Source organism: Macaca fascicularis, chromosome 3 (genome assembly GCF_037993035.2).
Source record: "Macaca fascicularis isolate 582-1 chromosome 3, T2T-MFA8v1.1".
NCBI classification, from domain to species: Eukaryota; Metazoa; Chordata; class Mammalia; order Primates; family Cercopithecidae; genus Macaca; species Macaca fascicularis.
In genome coordinates this window covers 192841978-192861254 of record NC_088377.1, presented here as the reverse complement: position 1 = coordinate 192861254, position 19277 = coordinate 192841978, and the positions used below count along the sequence as shown (strand labels likewise).

The 19277-nt window shown below is 40.1% G+C and overlaps 1 protein-coding gene across 15 annotated transcripts in view; it reads left to right on the top strand.

Annotated features, from left to right (window-relative positions):
* Nucleotides 1-19277, top strand: part of PRKAG2 (protein kinase AMP-activated non-catalytic subunit gamma 2) — a 323235-nt gene that overhangs the window by 293549 nt on the left and 10409 nt on the right. For all 15 annotated transcript variants that reach the window (XR_012433086.1, XM_074036390.1, XM_074036392.1 and 12 more), the window contains 5 exons: nt 6585-6666; nt 8098-8156; nt 10982-11027; nt 15867-15921; nt 17243-17369. Coding sequence is in view for 14 of the 15 variants with exons in the window: in XM_074036390.1 (XP_073892491.1) it covers nt 6585-6666; nt 8098-8156; nt 10982-11027; nt 15867-15921; nt 17243-17369 (369 nt within the window). In the remaining variant the exon portion in view is untranslated. The remainder of the gene's footprint in view (nt 1-6584; nt 6667-8097; nt 8157-10981; nt 11028-15866; nt 15922-17242; nt 17370-19277) is intronic.

The following is a 19277-nucleotide window of genomic DNA, read 5'->3' as shown; positions in this document are numbered from 1 at the left end:
TTCATCCCAGCACTTTGGGAGGCCGAAGCAGGAGGATCACTTGAGGCCTAGAGTTTGAGACCAACCTGGGCACATGGCAAGACCCCATATCTACAAAAAGATTTAAAAATTAGCCAAGCATGGTGGCATGTGCCTGTGAGCCCAGCTACTCAGGAGGCTGAGGCAGAAGGATCACTTGAGCCTATGAGGTTGAGGCTGCAGTGAGCCATGATCATACCACTATACTCGAGCCTGGGCAACAGAGTAAGACCCTGTCTCCAAAATGAAAAAAAATAAATAAATTTCTGTTGGCTTCTGGTTTGGTCAGTATAGGGTGGAAATTTTAAGCATTTGTTCTTCTTGGCTGTTAATGCTGAGTACTATACTGAATATCTTCAAATACTAGTCCATTCAATCCACACGCTACACCTGTGAGGAAATATCCATTAGCCCCATTTTATAACAGAATGTTGAGGCTCACAGAGAGTTAAGTGACTGAGTGGACACCACCCAGCTGGCGGGCGAAGGGGCCTGTGGGAAAGCCTTGGTGCTTGAGGCCATCAGGAAAATGAAGTGAGCTGCTGTGCATGTGATTTCAGTTTGAGAAATGAAGCAGTGTCCGTGTTCTGTAGAGATACGCATTTTATGTGGAAAACAAGAAGCTGAAGTCCAGTAGGTGTAGCACCTTAGCTCGTTGACAAGCAGCGGGATGGCGTCTTAATTCACTCCATGTACTTCTGTGAGCCCTGGTTGTTTTACCTTCTGTTGCAGAAGAGATACCACTTTTCACATTAAATTCTTAACATTCTCTTTGCCCGTGAACTACTGCTTCACTGGGACTTTTCTCTCTATAAACCTTGCCATTGGGCTGGGTGAAGTGGCTTGCCTCTGGAATCCCAGCACTTTGGTAGGCAGAAGCAGGAGGATCACTTGAGTTCACGACCCGCCTAGGCAACATAGCGGGACCCTGTCTCTACAAAAAATAACAAAATAAAAAGCTGGCTGTGGTGGTGTGTACCTGTGGTCTCAGCTACTCAGGAGGCTGAGGCAGGAGAATCACTTGAATCCAGGAGGTTGAGACTGCATTGAGCCATGTTCCTGCCACTGCGCTCCAGCCTGGGCAACAGAGCGAGACCCTGTCGTTCATACATACATACATCGATCTGTCTGTTGGACCGATACTGTCTGAAATTAATTCCTCCCTCCATCCCTCCTTGCCATTGACCATGCAGCATCAGTGTCTTTCATCTCAGAATTAACTTGGTTCAGCATGCGTGATCAGTTTCTAACATCCGTATTATTACCCCGTATAGTTTCCATACATGTATTTGCCACCTTAAGAATTGGTGTTATGCAGTTATTTCCTGTTTGTGTTGTTCACAGTGGCCTCACTGTAAACAGTAACTGCAGCATTTGGGGGACTAAACGTTTTCGTAGCAGATTAGTCTGAGAATTTATCATAGGGAAGCAGGATTTTTTTTCTGAGTCTGAAGTAACAGTCATCATATTTGAGTGTTAAAATTAAACCCCTGCTTTTGTTGGTGTCATTCTTTTAAGCTTGAGGTGTGATGAGGCTCACTGTAGTGTAAAAGTGTCCATTAAAATCTGTTGGATCTACATGTGATCATTTGTACAAGGTGTAAACATTAAATATCAAAATATTCACAAACTAAGCTAATAACAATATTTATTCTTGGATTTTTTAAATTACTACATCATTTGACCAGAGATTTTTGATTGTAGATGTCCACTGTGCTCAGTCATTTATGTCTTGAAGCTGGATACAATAGTCTCTTCCAGAAGCTTCTAGAAATGTGTCCACTAAAGGAAGGCCTCTTGTTTGGCTCTCACATGGTCTCTTCTATGGTTTAGATCCATTGGACTCCTCCGCCCTTATTAGAGAAAGGCAGTCCTTAATAGGATCCCAGGACTTAGGTCACATACAAGGTTCATTTACTTTCTATATTAACAATTGCAATTAAACCATACAATAAATGCCTAGAATAGCATTTAATTACTGTTTAGTCCATTTTCATTTCATGCAATTACTGCTATAGGTAGGTTTGTCTACCATTTTGCTATGTGTTTTTTATGTTTTCTATTGACTTGTTCTTTTATTCCTTCTTCGCTCGATTTAACAAACTATGTTTAACCCATTTTTCTCCTCTGCTAGCTTTTTAGTTATACATTCTTTTTTCATTTTTGTGGGTACATCGTATGTATATACTTAAGGGGTGCATGAAATAATTTGATACAGGCATACAATGTGTAATAATCACATCAGGATAAATGGGGTGTCCATAACCTCAAGCATTTATCATTTATTTACATTACATACATCCCAATTATTGGTTATTTTTAAATGTACAATAAATAATTGTTGACTGTAGTCACCCTGTTGTACCATCAAATGCTAGATCGTATTCATGCTGACTATAATTTTTTATCCACGAACTGTCCCTACTTCCTGCCCCCCCACATACCCCTACTACCCTTCCCAGCCTGTGGTAATCATCATTCTACTCTCTATCTCCATGAGCTCAGTTTTAATTTTTAGCTCCCACAAATGAAGGAGAACATGTGAACTTAGTTATACATTCTTTTGTTAATCTTTCAGAGGCTATCTTACAGATTACGTAGCATCTTTGGCTTACTACTCTCCATCTTTTAATAATAATTTACCATCTCCCAAACAATGCAAAAAAAGTATACAGAAGTTAAACCCTCTCCTACCGTATGTGCTATTGTTGTATATTTTGCTTCTATATAAGTTATGAATCCCACAGGATATCATTACTCTGGCTTTACACAGTATTGATTTATGTTTACCTACATCTCTGCCCTCTCCTGTGCTCTTTGTTCCCTCCTACAGTTCTGTGCAGGTCTAGAATCTTTCCTTCAGTGCAAAGGACTCCCTTAAGTATTTCTTTTTATTTTTTTGAGACGGAGTCTTACTCTGTCACCCAGGCTGGAGTGCAGTGGCATGGCCTCCGCTCATTGCAACCTCCACCTCCTGGGTTGAAGCGATTCTCCTGCCTCAGCCTCCCGAGTAGCTGGGATTACAGGCGCTCACTACCACACCTGACTAATTTTTGTATTTTTGGTATAGACAGGGTTTTTTCACCTGTTGGTCAGTCTGGTCTTGAACTCCTGACCTCAAGTGATCCACCCGCCTCAGCCTCCCAAAGTGCTGGGATTACAGGCATGAGCCACTGCGCCTGGCCTCCCTTAAGTATTTCTTAATGCTGGTTGGTTGGTGACAATTTTCTCTGCTTTTGTTTATCCGAGAAATCTTATTTTGCAAATCCTTTCTGAAGGATGTGTTCACTGGATGTATGCTCTAACCTAGCTTGGCAGGTTTTTTCTTTTAGCATCTTAAAGTTTTCTTTCTGTTGTCTTCTGACCTTCACAGTTTCTGCTGGAAAGTCAACCGTCAGCCTGATTGTTACCCTTTTGAAAGTCAATGTGTCTTTTTCCCTCTGGCTGACTTTCCCTTTACCTTTGGTTTTTAGCATCTTGTCTATGACATGCTTAGTTATGGTTTTCTTTGTGTTTATCTTACCTGGGATTTGTTTGATTCTTCTTGATAAATTTCAGCTTCTTGTTGAAATTCACCTGTGTGAAGATGATGTGGGAAAAGCCCTCAGAAAAATTGCAGAATGAATGTGGTGCTCAGTTCATAGCCTTCTTTTCTTTCAAGAATTGTGGCTCCCAGAATCCTCCCTGTGTTGATGCCCTCCAGAGCCTTCAAATAGTGTTTCCTGGCTTTTGTACAACTTGTATAGTTGTTTTCAACTATTTCATTATGCCAAACTCGGAACTTTCTGGAATAGCTTTTCAATACCTATGGCTACTTAGGGTTTCATGAATGATCCTCATGAATGGTTTTTAACATTTATTTTCTCTGCTAAATCTGTCATTTTGAAGGAAACGGTAAGCAATTTGTGCTTTTAAAAGATGCCCCTGGCCAGGCACAGTGGCTCATGCCTGTAATTCTAACACTTTGGGAGGTCGAGGCAGGAGGATCACTTAAGCCCAGGAGTGTGAGACCAGTCTGGGCAACATAGCAAGATCCTGCCTTTACAAGAAAAAATTATCTGGACATGATGGCATGTGCCTGCGGTCCCAGCTTCTTGGAAGGCTGAGGTGGGAGAATTACTTGAGCCCGGCAGGGGCAGGTGGGGGCAGGGTGCAGTGAGACTACAGTGAGCCAAGGTCACACCACTATACTCCAGCCTGGGTGACAAAGTGAGACCCCGTCCCCAAAAAAATATATATAAATAAAACATAAAAGGTGCCCCCATTCCCATTCTATTCCAACCAGTTTAGCAAACTTACTAGATATTCAGTGTGTTTTAAAGTCTATTTACATGCGACTTCTCCACTATATTCTTCTGTAATATATTCTAGGACCACGATCAGAGATGCCCAGGGTACAAATAGCAAACCATTCAAATGGGCACACCTTTCCTGGATGCCATTTAGTTACAGAAACAGTGTATATTTGTGCCTTTTTGATAAAGGTGTGATTCAGAAACAGTTGATGAGTTTCTGGATGCCGCTCAGTTACTGTTGCTCTCCCATATCACTGGGTTGGCTCTACTCATTTCCCCATCTTCGTTCTCTTGTAGTTCATTTGACTAATATATACAATCCCTGCTATATTCAGGACTCAGTGCTGGATGGATTAAAATAAATGCATGAAATAATCGATGAGCTCCCCTGATGCACCAGTAGTCCTTATATTCTTGTGTAGGTGAACTAGATACATCATGAGTAGTTCCATATAAGGCAAAGTGTATCACAATAAGGGAATAAATAGGTACTAAGTTATTAGTCCTAAAGTAATCTGCCCTAGGTTCCTGCAATTGTTTTCATTATTAAGTTAACAAAGGTTTTGTTTGTTTTGTTTGTTTGTTTGTTTGTTTGAGACAGAGTCTCACTCTGTCACTCAGGCTGGAGTGCAGTGGCGTGATCTCGGTTCACTACAGCCACCACCTCCCAGGTTCAAGTGATTCTTGTGCCTTAGCTTCCCGAGTAGCTGGAATTACAGGTGTGCACCACCATGCCCAGCTAATTTTTGTATTTTTAGTGGACATGAGGTTTCACCATGTTGGCCAGGCTGGTCTCAAATTCCTGGCCTCAGGTGATCTGCCCATCTCAGGTGGCTTCCCAAAGTGCTAGGATTATAGGCGTGGGCCACCATGCCTGGCCAACAAGAGTTTTTTTTAAGTAGTGAGTGAGAAGAGAATAATTTACTTTTAGTTAAAAAAAAAACTATACCATATTGTAGTGTAACACTTTTTTTAAAGAAACATTTTACCATCCCAGCTTCTTAATATATCAGTTTAATTTTTTTTGCCCATTTCTCATTGTTTCCATTTAAACACGTATTTTTATAAGTATCATAATGTATAATTTTACAGTTACATTTTTATTGTCATTGACCTTTCTTGATATAGTTATGAAAACATCATAATTATGTTAATTATTTGATTTTTTTTCTCATTGGTATGCTAGTACTTGGTAAGTTTTCTTTTGTTTGGGAGGTGGATTTTTTTTCAGTTTTCAAGGTTAGAAGTAATGTCACATGGAACATTGTTGATTCAGGAATCCTACTCCTAAAATAATTCAAAGAGAAAAAGCTGTTGCTCAAGCAATATGAATACTTTTGTGATTCTTGACACAAGCTGTGTTAGAAAAAATATTTTCTCAATGTTTGGTGCTACCAGTGGTTTTATAATAGCCCTTGTATTAGGAGCTACGGCTTTAAAATATTGGCTTATTTAGCATCTACAAATGATACTTTGTTTTAATTTGCATTTCTTGGGTTATTAATAAGGTTGGACATTTTCCCTGTACTTATTTGCTGTCTGAATTTACAGGATCATTTTCAGCACTGAGCTGAAAATTAATTAAAATTTTTATTTCAGGTAATTTGATACAATTTCAGTGTTTTCAGATGAATTAATAACCGTATATAAGAGATATTAGACCCTGAAGTTTAATTCTTTTGTATGGTTTTAATTATATAAAGTATCTATGCAGACAAGAGTCTTCAGATACAATAAGAAAAATATAGAAGTTAATTGCATTATTTCAGTTTCAAAAATAATTTCTAATCCCTGTATGCCTTTAGGTGTAATGTTAATAAATTCTGTTATTTTTAGCTTATCAAACTTACAAAACTTACTGTGGAAGATAACTGGTAAGACTTGGTCAAATGTGTTCGTTAAGGGTATTTTTCTGGCCAGGTGCGGTGGCTCACACCTGTAATCCCAACACTTTGGGAGGCCGAGGTGGGTGGATTACTTGAGGTCATGAGTTCGAGACGAGCCTGGCCAACATGGTGAAACCCTGTTTCTACCAAAAATACAAAAGTTAGCCAGGCATGGTGGTGCATGCCTGTAATCCCAGCTACTCGGGAGCCTGAAGTGAGAGATTTGATTAAACTCGGGAAGCAGAGGTTACTGTGAGCCAAGATCGTGCCACTGTACTCCAGCCTGGGCAACAGCGTGAAACCTTGTCTAAAAAAAAAAAAAAAAAAAACATATTTTTCTTCCTGGACTTTGAAAGTGTGTTTTGTTTCTCCTCTTCTTCTTCAGGTTAAAAAGGCCTTCTTTGCTTTGGTAGCCAACGGTGTCCGAGCAGCACCACTGTGGGAGAGTAAAAAACAAAGTTTTGTAGGTAAGCAGTGTGGGCCTGAGGAAAACCGAAAATGGAAACCTTGAAAGCAGAAAGCCTGAAGTATTTTAATAGATGCCAGTTTGGAATTCAACCTAGTAAACATGTTTCCAAGTTAAAGAACCTTCTTGCTGGCAGGGTGCAGTGGCTCATGCCTATAATCTCAGCACTTTGGGGGGCCAAGGCAGGGAGATCGCTTGAGCCCAGCAGTTCGAGGCCAGCCTGGGCAACATAGCAAGACCTCACCTCTACAAAAACATACAAAAATTAGCTACTCAGGAGGCCAAGGTGGGAGGATCACTTGAGCCCAGGAGATCGAGGCCATGATCACTGCACTGTACTCCAGCCTGGGTGACAGAACGAGACCCTGTCAAAAAGACAACAACAACAACAAACACACACACGCACACACACACACAAATCCTTGCTTTTACATACTGAGTAAGAAGGTGGAACTGCTAGTAAGGTCCAAACACTGTTGTCCTGTTTTTCTTTGCTTCCTCATTGAGAATACACACTGTTGTAACTTTTATGGAGCTTTTGTTGTTGTTGAATTTCTTTTAATTTAGCAACTTTTTGGCTCTCTGAAGAGCTTATATGTCTTTACCAGCCCAGTGAACAAACCCCACGTAGGACACCACAGTCAGATGTGAGCCAGCCGCCCTACTTTGGGCCGCACATGGCATACAGCATCCCTGGGCCTCACACTCATCTCGCTGGTGCACACCTTTGTGGCAGGGCAAATTAGATGCTGTAAACATGACTGATGTCTCTGCCAGACCATTGTTATACTGTTAAAACTGTTGTGTAACTTAGCTATCTAAATGCCATCGTTACTTACCTTATGAATCACAGCAGACAATGTCATTGTCTCTCTTAGTATTCTTCACATGATTTTGAAATGATTGTTACGCCTGCTTCTAGGTTTTAATTTCATCAGGGAAGAAGTTCATGTCTTTTTCATCCCTGTCATCCTAGTGTCCAGCACATCAAAAGCACTCAATACACGGCAACTGTTTGTTAAAACCATTGTGTTTAGAATGCTTCTTGGGAAACAATCCAAGTGTCCAGAATTGTCACGTTTCTCAAGCTTATGGAATACTTTATCTTAAAGTATTTAAAATTATTTGCATGTAACTGCAATTCTTTTTTCAAATTTGTATCAGTTAATAAGTTTTCTCTCATTGATTTCCAAATTCTGTGGTTAGTTCCATAGTACTTACTGTCAGGTTTAATTTCAGCTAAATTTGTATATCCAATTTGGTATGCACAATTAACACATCAATAGTTTTAAATAATATATTAAACTCTGCTTGATATCTTCAAAATGTATTTTATAAGCTCTTCTAGTATATATTCTAAGCTCACTTGTCATTTGGAATTTTTTAAAATGTTTTCATAGCTTTGTTTTTAACATATAATTCTTTGTTCCAGGAATGCTAACAATTACAGATTTCATAAATATACTACATAGATACTATAAATCGCCTATGGTAAGTGGCACCAGTTCCTATGTCAGTAGTTGGGCTGTACATATCTATGTATGTGTATAGGTATATGTGTGTATTTTAAGATTTTTAATGTTTTCAGGTTTTTCTTTTTTGGTATGGAGTGCTGGTGGTGGTTGATTTTCCAAATATATATAACGTGCAGGGAACTTAAGTATAAAACTATCTTTACCGTAAGTCGTATATATGAAACTCAAAGAAGGGATTCTCAGGAAAAATAAAAGGAAATAGATTCTTTATTCAGCTTTCAGAATTCCTCGGCTTAGCAGAATTCTATTTGTTAGCTAGACGTTCTGTACGTTTTGCTTATCTCTTCAGGCCTGTTGATGTGGTAGAGCTTAATTCAGTTATCCCAGCAATTGCAGAACAAGAATTCTATGTACTTTGTGATTTTAAAGAAGAAAAAATGAGTCATTAAAATGAAATTCAGTTTTGACATTTTCCTGCTAATTAGGAAAAGACAGCTACTGGCTAATTTTAGTAGTAGAACTCTCTGGTCCCTGGTACAGTGGTTCTGGAAGAGCGTAGCTTCAAAACCACTTTTGTCCTTCATCTAACTTTGTGGTGTCTGAGATTCGGCCTGCTTGGTTTTGTGTTTTTAGTTTCTGTTTGTTTGTTCATGAGGGTGGGAGGAAGGACAGAATTGCATACTCTATTTAACTGGTCCTATTTGGGGTACTTAAAAGGTATAAGTTAATTCAATTAATACTGCTTTATGCATAATGCTCAATATTATCCAATAATTAAATTCTTACATAAAATACAAAAATGAGTTTCTTCATAAAACATATTCTTGCCAGGCGCAGTGGCTCATGCCTATAATCCCAACACTTTGGGAGGCCGAGGCCAGTGGATCACTTGAGGTCAGGAGTTTGAGATCAACCTGGCCAACATAGTGAAACCCTGTCTCTACTAAAAATATAAAAATTAGCTGGGTGTGGCAGCGGGCACCTGTAATCCCAGCTATTCAGGAGGCTGAGGCACAAGAATCAGTTGAACCCTGGAGATGGAGGTTGCAGCGAGCCAAGATCGTGCCACTGCACTCCAGCCTGGATGACAGAGTGAGACTACGTCTCCGAAAAACAAAACAAAACAAAAAACCCCATACTCTTAGGAAGTTTTACTGAAGGTTTTGTAAATATCTTGTATTTATTTCCCATGAAATCTATTATTTCTTAAATATTACCAATGCAAATGAATACTGGCTTTCCTTATAATGGTCATACCTCTGCTTTTGAACTAGCAAAATCAGCACAAGTATGATTTTTGAATAGATAGATTTCTTTTCTTTTTTTTTTTTTTTTTGAGACGGAGTCTCGCTTTGTCGCCCAGGCTGGAGTGCAGTGGCACGATCTCAGCTCACTGCAAGCTCCGCCTCCCGGGTTCACGCCATTCTCCTGCCTCAGCCTCCGAGTAGCTGGGACTACAGGCGCGCACCACCACACCCGGCTAATTTTTTGTATTTTTAGTAGAGACGGGGTTTCACCGTGTTAGCCAGGATGGTCTCAATCTCCTGACCTCATGATCTGCCCACCTCAGCCTCCCAAAGTGCTGGGATTACAGGCGTGAGCCACCGCGCCTGGCCGAATAGATAGATTTCTATGACATGCAGCAAATCCCATATAAGAAATCTCAGCAGTAGATTATGATATCAAAATCACAAAAAAAGCAGTTATATCTAAATATGCAGCCCGAAGTTTTTCTAATATCTGTAGATACAGGCCAGGCACGGCTCACGCCTATAGTCCCAGTACTTTGGGAAGCCAAGAAGGGTAGATCACTTGAGCCTAGGAGTTTGAGACCAGTGGGGCAACATGGTGAAACCCTATCTCCACAAAAAAAAAAAAAAAATACACACACACACACAAAAATTAGCCAGGCATGGTGGTGTGCATCTGTAGTCCAAGCTACTCAGGAGGCTGAGTTGAGAGGATTACTTAAGCCTGGGAGGTTGAGACTGCAGTGAGTCATGATCACACTTGTGTACTCCAGCCCGGGTGACAGAGTGAGACTTTGTCTCAAAAAAAAAGGCCGGGCATGGTGGCTCACAGCTGTAATCCCAGCACTCTGGGAGGCTGAGACCGGCGGATCACGAGGTCAGGAGATCGAGACCATCCTGGCTAACACAGTGAAACCCCATCTCTACTAAAAATACAAAAATTAGCTGGGCGTGGTGGTGGGTGCCTGTAGTCCCAGCTACTTGGGAGGCTGCGGCAGGAGAATGGCGTGAACCCGGGAGGCAGAGCTTGCAGTGAGTGGAGATCGTGCCACTGCACTCCAGCCTGGGTGACAGAGCAAGACTCCGTCTCAAAAAAAAACAAAAAACAAAAAACTTGCAGATACATTTTTTCCTCTATATCTCACCTCATTTTCTTTCTTTCTTTCTTTCTTTTTTTTTTTTTTGAGAGAGAGAGTCTCATTCTGTTGCCCAGGCTGAAATGCAGTGGTACCATCTCGGCTCACTGCAACCTCTGCCTCCTGGGTTCAAGCAATTCTCCTGCCTCAGCCTCCCGAGTAGCTGGGACTCCAGGCACCCACCACTATGCCTGGCTAATTTTTGTATTTTTAGTACAGATGAGGTCTCACCATATTGACCAGGCTGGTCTCAAACTCCTGACCTCAGGTGATCTGCCCACCTTGGTCTCCCAAAGTGCTGAGATTACAGGCATCAGCAACCGTACCTGGCCACCTCATTTTCTAATTGTAAATAGAAAATGCTATTATGAAAGCTATGTTTTGTTTCATTTTCCAAATATTTTTTCTATGTCGTATATATATATATATAAAAATAAGAATTCTTTTATTTGCAGGTACAGATTTATGAATTAGAGGAACATAAAATTGAAACCTGGAGGGGTAAGCACTGTTGGACTTTTAAAATCTTTTAGTATCAGGAAAGCTATGCTTAGTATGAAAAGTGTGTTTTAATTTTGCAGATCCTTTTCTCTCTGCTCCATAAAATGTTTTTTTTTTTTGAACATTTAAAAGTTGTTTTAATGATAATTTAAAAATTTAAAAAGTAAAAGATTTTACCTAAAAAAGACAAAGGTGCCCTGATGGAATGGGGGTATGAGAAAGAGTTGAGACTGTTAAGTTATGGAGAAAAGAACAAAATGAACAAAGACCAAGGAGTAACACTCTTTAAGCACTTTCAAACCAGAGGACATGGTTAAACTGAGCCATGAAAAACACGATTTCTCCTGGTTTTCTACATTTAGTTAATCTAATGTACTTTGTATTCAGTTGCTGTTAAATTATAGTACAAAAAAGTAAAATGGTATGAATTTGATTTATTAATAAAACTTCCTTTTTTTTATTTTTTGTTGGAGACAGAGTTTCGCTCTTGTCGCCCAGGCTGGAGGGCAGTCGCATGATCTCGGCTCACTGCAACCTCCTCCTCCTGAGTTCAGGTGATTCTCCTACCTCACACTCCAAGTGGCTGGGATTACAGGTGTTTGCCACCATGCCTGGCTAATATTTGTATTTTTAGTAGAGATGGTGTTTCACCATGTTGGCCAGGCTGGTCTTGAACTCCTGACCTCAGGTGACCCACCTGCCTCAGCCTTCCAAAGCGCTGCGATTACAGGCATGTGCCACCTGGCCATAATACAACTTCTTTGATGTGCTGACATTATTCTCCATTGAGAATCATAATTGTAGCAGGAAAGACTGCAGTGTGTGTGGTCATACATACTTTATATATATACACACACACACACACTTTAAGTTCTAGGGTACATGTGCACAACGTGCGGGTTTGTTACATATGTATACATGTGCCACGTTGGTGTGCTGCACCCACTAATTTGTCATTTACATTAGGTATATCTTCTAATGTTATCCCTCCCCCCTCCCCTCCCCCCGCCCCACAATGGGCCCTGGTGTGTGATGTTCCCCTTCCTGTGTCCAAGTGTTCTCATTGTTCAGTTCCCACCTATGAGTGAGAACGTGCGGTGTTTGGTTTTTTATCCTTGCGATAGTTTGCTGAGAATGATGGTTTCCAGCTTCATCCACGTCCCTACAAAAAACATGAACTCATCCTTTTTTTATGGCTGCATAGTATTCCATGATGTATATGTGCCACATTTTCTTAATCCAGTCTATCATTGATGGACATTTGGGTTGATTCCAAGTCTTTGCTATTGTGAATAGTGCCACAATAAACATACGTGTGCATGTGTCTTTATAGCAGCATGATTTATAATCCTTTGGGCATATACCCAGTAATGGGATGGCTGGGTCAAATGGCATTTCTAGTTCTAGATCTTTGAGGAATCGCCACACTGTCTTCCACAATGGTTGAACTAGTTTACAGTCCCACCAGCAGTGTAAAAGTGTTCCTGTTTCTCCACATCCTCTCCAGCACCTGTTGTTTCCTGACTTTTTAATGATCGCCATTCTAACCGGCATGAGATGGTATCTCATTGTGGTTTTGATTTGCATTTTTCTAATGGCCAGTGAAAGAGGACACAAACAAATGGAAGAACATTCCATGCTCATGGATAGGAAGAATCAATATTGTGAAAATGGCCATACTGCCCAAGGTAATTTATAGATTCAGTGCCATCCCCATCAAGCTACCAATGACTTTCTTCACAGAATTGGAAAAAACTACTTTAAAGTTCATATGGAACTAAAAAAGAGCCCACATTGCCAAGTCAATCCTAAGCCAAAAGAACAAAGCTGGAGCCATCATGCTACCTGACTTCAAACTATACCACAAGGCTACAGTAACCAAAACAGCATGGTACTGGTACCAAAACAGAGCTATAGACCAACATAACAGAACAGAGCCCTCAGAAATAATACCACATGTCTACAACCATCTGATCTTTGACTAACCTGACAAAAACAAGAAATGGGAAAGAGTTCCCTATTTAATAAATGGTGCTGGGAAAACTGGCTAGCCATATGTAGAAAGCTGAAACTGGATCCCTTCCTTACACCTTATACAAAAATTAATTCAAGATGAATTAAAGACTTAAATGTTAGACCTAAAACCATAAAAACCCTAGAAGAAAACCTAGGCAATACCATTCAGGACATAGGCATGTGCAAGGACTTCATGTCTAAAACACCAAAAGCAATGGCAACAAAAGCCAAAATTGACAAATGGGATCTAATTAAACTAAAGAGCTTCTGGACAGCAAAAGAAACTACCATCAGAGTGAACAGGCAACCTACAGAATGGGAAAAAATTTTTGCAATCTACTCATCTGACAAAGAGCTAATATCCAGAATCTACAAAGAACTCAAACAAATTTACCAGAAAAAAACAACCACTTCAAAAAGTGGGCGAAGGATACAGACAGATACTTCTCAAAAGAAGACATTTATGCAGCCAACAGACACATGAAAAAATGCTCATCATAAAATGTTATTTAAAACATTCTCTTTATTTCTATCTTAATTTTGATAGTATGCTACTGTACTAAAGCTGAACAATATAAGTATTGTCCATTCTGTTTATAGACATGTATAGGACACCTACAGCAGGCAGGGCCTTATCCTAGGGCCAGGAATGTGAAGATGAATGAGCTAACCAAGCTCCACCCCGCTGTCCACAGTGGGGCCACCGTTCTCTACTAAGTCCAACCCTCAGAGATTTGCCTTGGTATTAAGAAGTGCATCAGAGGCATGCCTAACTTGAACCAAAGCAAGCATCTGTTCTTATTTAAACCTAATAATTGTTTCTTTACAAATTATGGAGAAACTTAGGACAAATGAACCTCAAACTAGATGGCTTGGAGCAAATAGCATGGAAGTAATTTGAAGACCATGTTCTTTTCTTTGTCACATTGACATTCACCCTATAAAATCATGATACTCTTTTCTGCCATGGAACCATTTCTTGAATTCACATTTCATGATTGTGAAGGTGGTGGTCTCACGGAGACTTGTCATGGTGGGTTGGTGGAGAGGACCGGGGGTGGGAATCACGGCAGACCCAGTCTGCAGGGTGCTGAAGGAAACACTGGTAGAAATGGAGGGACCAACTAAAGGAAAATTTTGAATTCAAAATTGAAGAGTTTGGTTCTATGTTTCCCATAATATGCTTGATAGGAGAAGCAAGCTTTGTAACTGGCTGTGAAATCAGAACACATCTTGGAGTTCTCTTACACCCCAGGGGCCCTTTCAAATCCATGTGATTTAGAAGTTTCACTGAGTGATGGATTTGGTTTATTACGGCTTTGTCAAACCAAGCTAAACAAATTTGTCATGGGATCTGTACGGCCTGTTGTACAGAGATTGTATAACACCAAGATAGATACTTATCCAGTTCTACTGTACAAGTACTGTTAGACCAAGGTTTAAGTATATTTACATTTTGACATTACATGGTATTTGATAGTAATAATAATGCCAAAATATTCTTAAACACCTTCTGTATAGAAACCTTGGTAAAGCAAGGCCGGGAGTGGTGGCTCACACCTGTAATCCCAGCACTTTGGGAGGCCAAGGCAGGTGGATCACTTGAGGTCAGGAGTTCAAGACCAGCCTGACCAACATGGTGAAACCCCGTCTCTACTAAAAATACAAAATTAGGGCCGGATGCAGTAGCTCCACCTGTAATCCCAGCACTCTGGGAAGCCGAGAGGGGTGGATCACCTGAGGTCAGGAGTTCGAGACCAGCCTAGCCAACATGGTGAAACCCTGTCTCTACTGAAAATACAAAAAAGTAGCCAGGCATGGTGGCAAACACCTGTAATCCCAGCTACTTGGGAGGTTGAGGGAGGAGACTTGCTTGGGCCTGGGAGGCTTAGGCTTGGGCCTGGGAAGCAGTGAACCAAGATGATGCCACTGCACTCCAGCCTGGGTGACAGAGCAAAACTCCTTCTCAAAAAAAAAAAAAAAAAAAAAAAGCTGGGCACAGTACCTTATGCCTGTAATCCCAGCACTTTGGGAGGCTGAAGTAGGTGGATCACTTGAGGTCGGGAGTGCGAGACCAGCCTCGCCAACATCGTGAAACCCCATCTCTACTAAAAATACAAAAAAAATTAGCCAGGTGTAGTGACATGCACCTTTAGTCCCGGCTACTTGGGTGGCTGAGGTGGGAGAATCGCTTGAATCTGGGAGGCAGAGATTGCAGTGAACCCAGATCATGCCACTGCACTCCAGCCTGAGCGACAGAGTGAGACTCTGTCTCAGAAAAAAAAAAGAAACTTTGGAAAAGCAAATTAATTGCAGTTGATATCTTTAGAAAAAAAGTTTTTATATGCTGGAAAGATGCCCACAATGCAGTAGGTTTTGAGCATTAATTTGGTATAATACTTAAGAATATTTAAAGAACAAAGTTTGTTATAACTGATTTTATCTTATAACTTATGGAAATTAATTTTTTTAATTTCATAATTGCTTCATTTCTTGAGAGTAATATGAACCTGATAGCATTCTAGTGACCTCTGCTGGTATTGCTCTTTTATCAGATTTCTTTTTTTCCTGATTTTATAAACACCTACTGTCAAATTGGTTTTTAATATTTAATTTTTCTTCAAATGCAACATCCTGAAAACAGTTTGGAAGTTGTTTAAAATAGCCATAACTGTAATTAATGCAGGGGTTTTAGGCAAATTAAATTTCTTTTTGAGTTTTTAATCCTTCTATTAACTGTAAACTGAAGGGTATTTGAATTTATGTAATAACTGCAAACAGCAAATGTGTTACTAACTGCATATTTTCTTTCTATAAATACAGAGCTTTATTTACAAGAAACATTTAAGCCTTTAGTGAATATATCTCCAGATGCAAGGTAAACTTTTTTTTTCCTTTGAAAACATTCATTCAGATGTATGTGTTTTATCACCATGATAGAAAGAAACAAATAAACATGTTCTTTATTCTAAACAGTTCCCATGGCCTCCTTAATTCCAACTACACTGTATGCATTCAGTAAACCTAGTAGCACTAGAAAAATCACAGCCATTGTGTTGCTAAGGATTGATAATGGGCTAGTAATAGGGTCATACTAAACCATCATGAAGATCTCGGCCAATCTGGGGGGTGTGTTGAAATTGCAGATTCTTGGGCTTTTACCCCTGACCTGCTCAATCAGGATAGGGCCTGGGAATATGCATTTAAACAACTCCTGTGGCAATTCAGCTCCACACTAGTGTTTAAACATCAGTGTATGTGAGATGTCGGTTCAGATGTGGTCAGAACGTGAGCTGCCTTCTATGTAGTCGTCTGGGCCATCCTTTTTTATCCAGCCTTCTGGTTTGGCTGTGATACATTTCCACATTTGTATAAAAGCATCTTTCAAACTCAAATCCTGTACAGAGAAAGATTAAAGCATTTATTTTCATTTTATTTACAAGTCCTAACAAAAAGATGTAACAACCTTCTTACTGGCAGTCCCAGGAGAGGCACCAAGTAGAACAGAAGTGTTGGCCCTACAATATCTACTAGCCAGGCCGGCCCAGGGTAGAGCCAGTTTGCCCACTCACCAATGCACGGGGCTTGCTGCTACAGCCTTTGCTCTCTTGCTAATATGATGCATCTGTTTGCTTTTCTAAGGATTTAGGTTATATTATCTTTCAAATAAAATCACTAAATACACTCAAAAAAAAACTCCTCTTCCTGGCTGGGCGCAAGGGCTCATGCCTGTAATCCCAGCACTATGGGAGGCCGTGGTTGGTGGATTGCTTGGGCTCAGGAGTTCGAGAGCAGCCTGTGCAACACGGCAAAACCCCATGTCTACAAAAAATAAAGGTGGTGCATGCCAGTAGTCCCAGCTACTCAAGAGGCTGAGGTGGGAGGATCACCTGAACCCGGGAGGTCAAGGCTGCAGTCAGCCATGACAGCAGGCAACAGAGCAAGACCCTATCTCAAAAAAACAAACCAAAAAAAAATCTCCTCTTCTAGAGATTTGTAGCTTGCACTTGTATTTGAGATATGTTAACATAGATTGTGAAAAATGAAAAATTTGGTGAGATCTCTAATTTAAAACTCTTCCAAAACACTGTAATTATTGTAATAATAAAAACACTGGAAGTGCTTTAAGGCAGGGGTAGTCCAAATGTTCTGATTTTTCTTGAAAGCCTCCTAACAACTCTTAACGACTTTTCCCACAGCCTCTTCGATGCTGTATACTCCTTGATCAAAAATAAAATCCACAGATTGCCAGTTATTGACCCTATCAGTGGGAATGCACTTTATATACTCACCCACAAAAGAATCCTCAAGTTCCTCCAGCTTTTTGTAAGTTGTTTTTAGCGTTTCTAAAGACATAATTGCATTTACTTATTAAATAATGTACTTCAAGTAAATTGGCTCCTGTTACCCTCAATAGAAGAAATTGTTAGTTTTGAGATCTCCCTTTCTAAACTTCAGTTTCTCAACTTACTACTATCTGAATTGTACTTTCTTAAAGTTGATTCCAATTTAAAAGCAATGTCCTTTTAGTGCAAGTATCAAAATAACTTTAAAAACAAAACTCGGCATTCTCTCATTAAATTAAAACATTTATCACCAACATAGGGGAAAGAAGGCAATCTGCAAGTCAGTCTAATTAAGGACTGTTGTACAAGATAAATTGAACTAATATCTAGAGTAAAAATTGCTTTATGTTGCTTTTATTGGTGTCACAGTTTTAGAAACATGTTCCAAAAAAAAAATACTGTCCTCAAGATTATCTTATTATAAACTGCAGCAGTGATAGAAAAACCCAAAACAAATAAAATTTTGACACAAGAATACCATGTTGGCCCAAATAAGGCCTGTATTACCTGCAGGGTTTCTCAGCTACTTGAAATGAGCTGCCTCCATAGTCATCCAGAACTTTGAGCGTGTTTGGTTGGAAACATTAAAAGAGACTCAGGAAGAACAGAGAGTTTATAAGAGGGTTTTTTATGTTTTCCTTTTAATTACATGTATGGAATTTGAGGTTATAAGTAATCAGTCAGATAGAACCAGTAGAAGGTCTTAGGGGTTCTGAAGAGGTAATTTGAAGAGTTGTTTTTAAAGAATGTAACAGATATTAAAAATGTACTTCAAATTAGCTTTCCCATTTTCCTCCCCATGGCTTCACCTAAGGACCTAAAGTAGCGTTCCGGTGCAGCGTGAAGGAGCGAAGCTCCTGCCCTGGAGGCAGCTGGAGGGCCCCTTTTGCTTACAGAAGCACAGAGGGCTTAGTGATTGAGAGAAATACCTTGTCAATCAACCCAGTCTTATATTTTAATTATTTACATATATAAATAACTTTTATTTAACCATGCTATGCTAAGAAATAAGGTAGGGAAGAATAATTTACGAAAAACTAAAGTTTGAAGTTTAATAAAGGCGATCATCTAGGAAAAAAGGATTAGGGATGCATCCACATTATCATACTGTACATCTGGGAATGCAGCCGCTTTAGTAGTTGAAGTTTCATAGGAACAGAGGGAGCATGGAGTGGGAAGGATGTATTCAGGGCCCCCATGTGCCAGGCCTGCAGCTCACTTAATCCTTGGAGTCATTTTTAAATAATATTAATCATGAGAGCTGATTACTGTATGTCCAGCACTGTTCTAAGTACTTTACATAATCTCATCCTTGCTGCTACCCTATCAGGTAGGTATTTTTATTAATCCTATTTTATAGGGATGCAGCTAAGAGAGGTTAAGTAGCTTTGCCAAGGTTGCGTGGCTGGGGAGCGGTAGAGCCAGCATCCCTGTCGAGCGTTCCTCACTGCTGACGCTTTCCTCCATGCAGGGGCCGTGGGAGGGAGGCGTTTGCACACCTTGCATCCACAGGACACCTGGCTGGGAAACCTGCCCCAAGTTACGTGGATATTGAGTGGTAGATTTCAAACCCGGGAGTCTCTCCGACTCCCAAGCCCAAACTATTTCTGCTAGTGTGCTGTTGCACAAGAGGGAGTCAAAGCATGAGCTCATTCTTTCGCAGAGCTGCTTTAGATTTTTATCTTCTATAGAAAGGAGAGGAAGTTGCCCCTGCCCAGCACTGCCTCATATTTGGGCCAATATGGTAATTAGAATCATGCTGCCAGAATATTCAGCTAACTAAAGGTTTCCAGATAAAAATAGAGAACTTAAAGAAATTTCAGAGCCTGTTTTGTACTGAATTATGAGATCATTTTCTGAGAAAAAAAAAAAAAGGAGCATTTCCCTT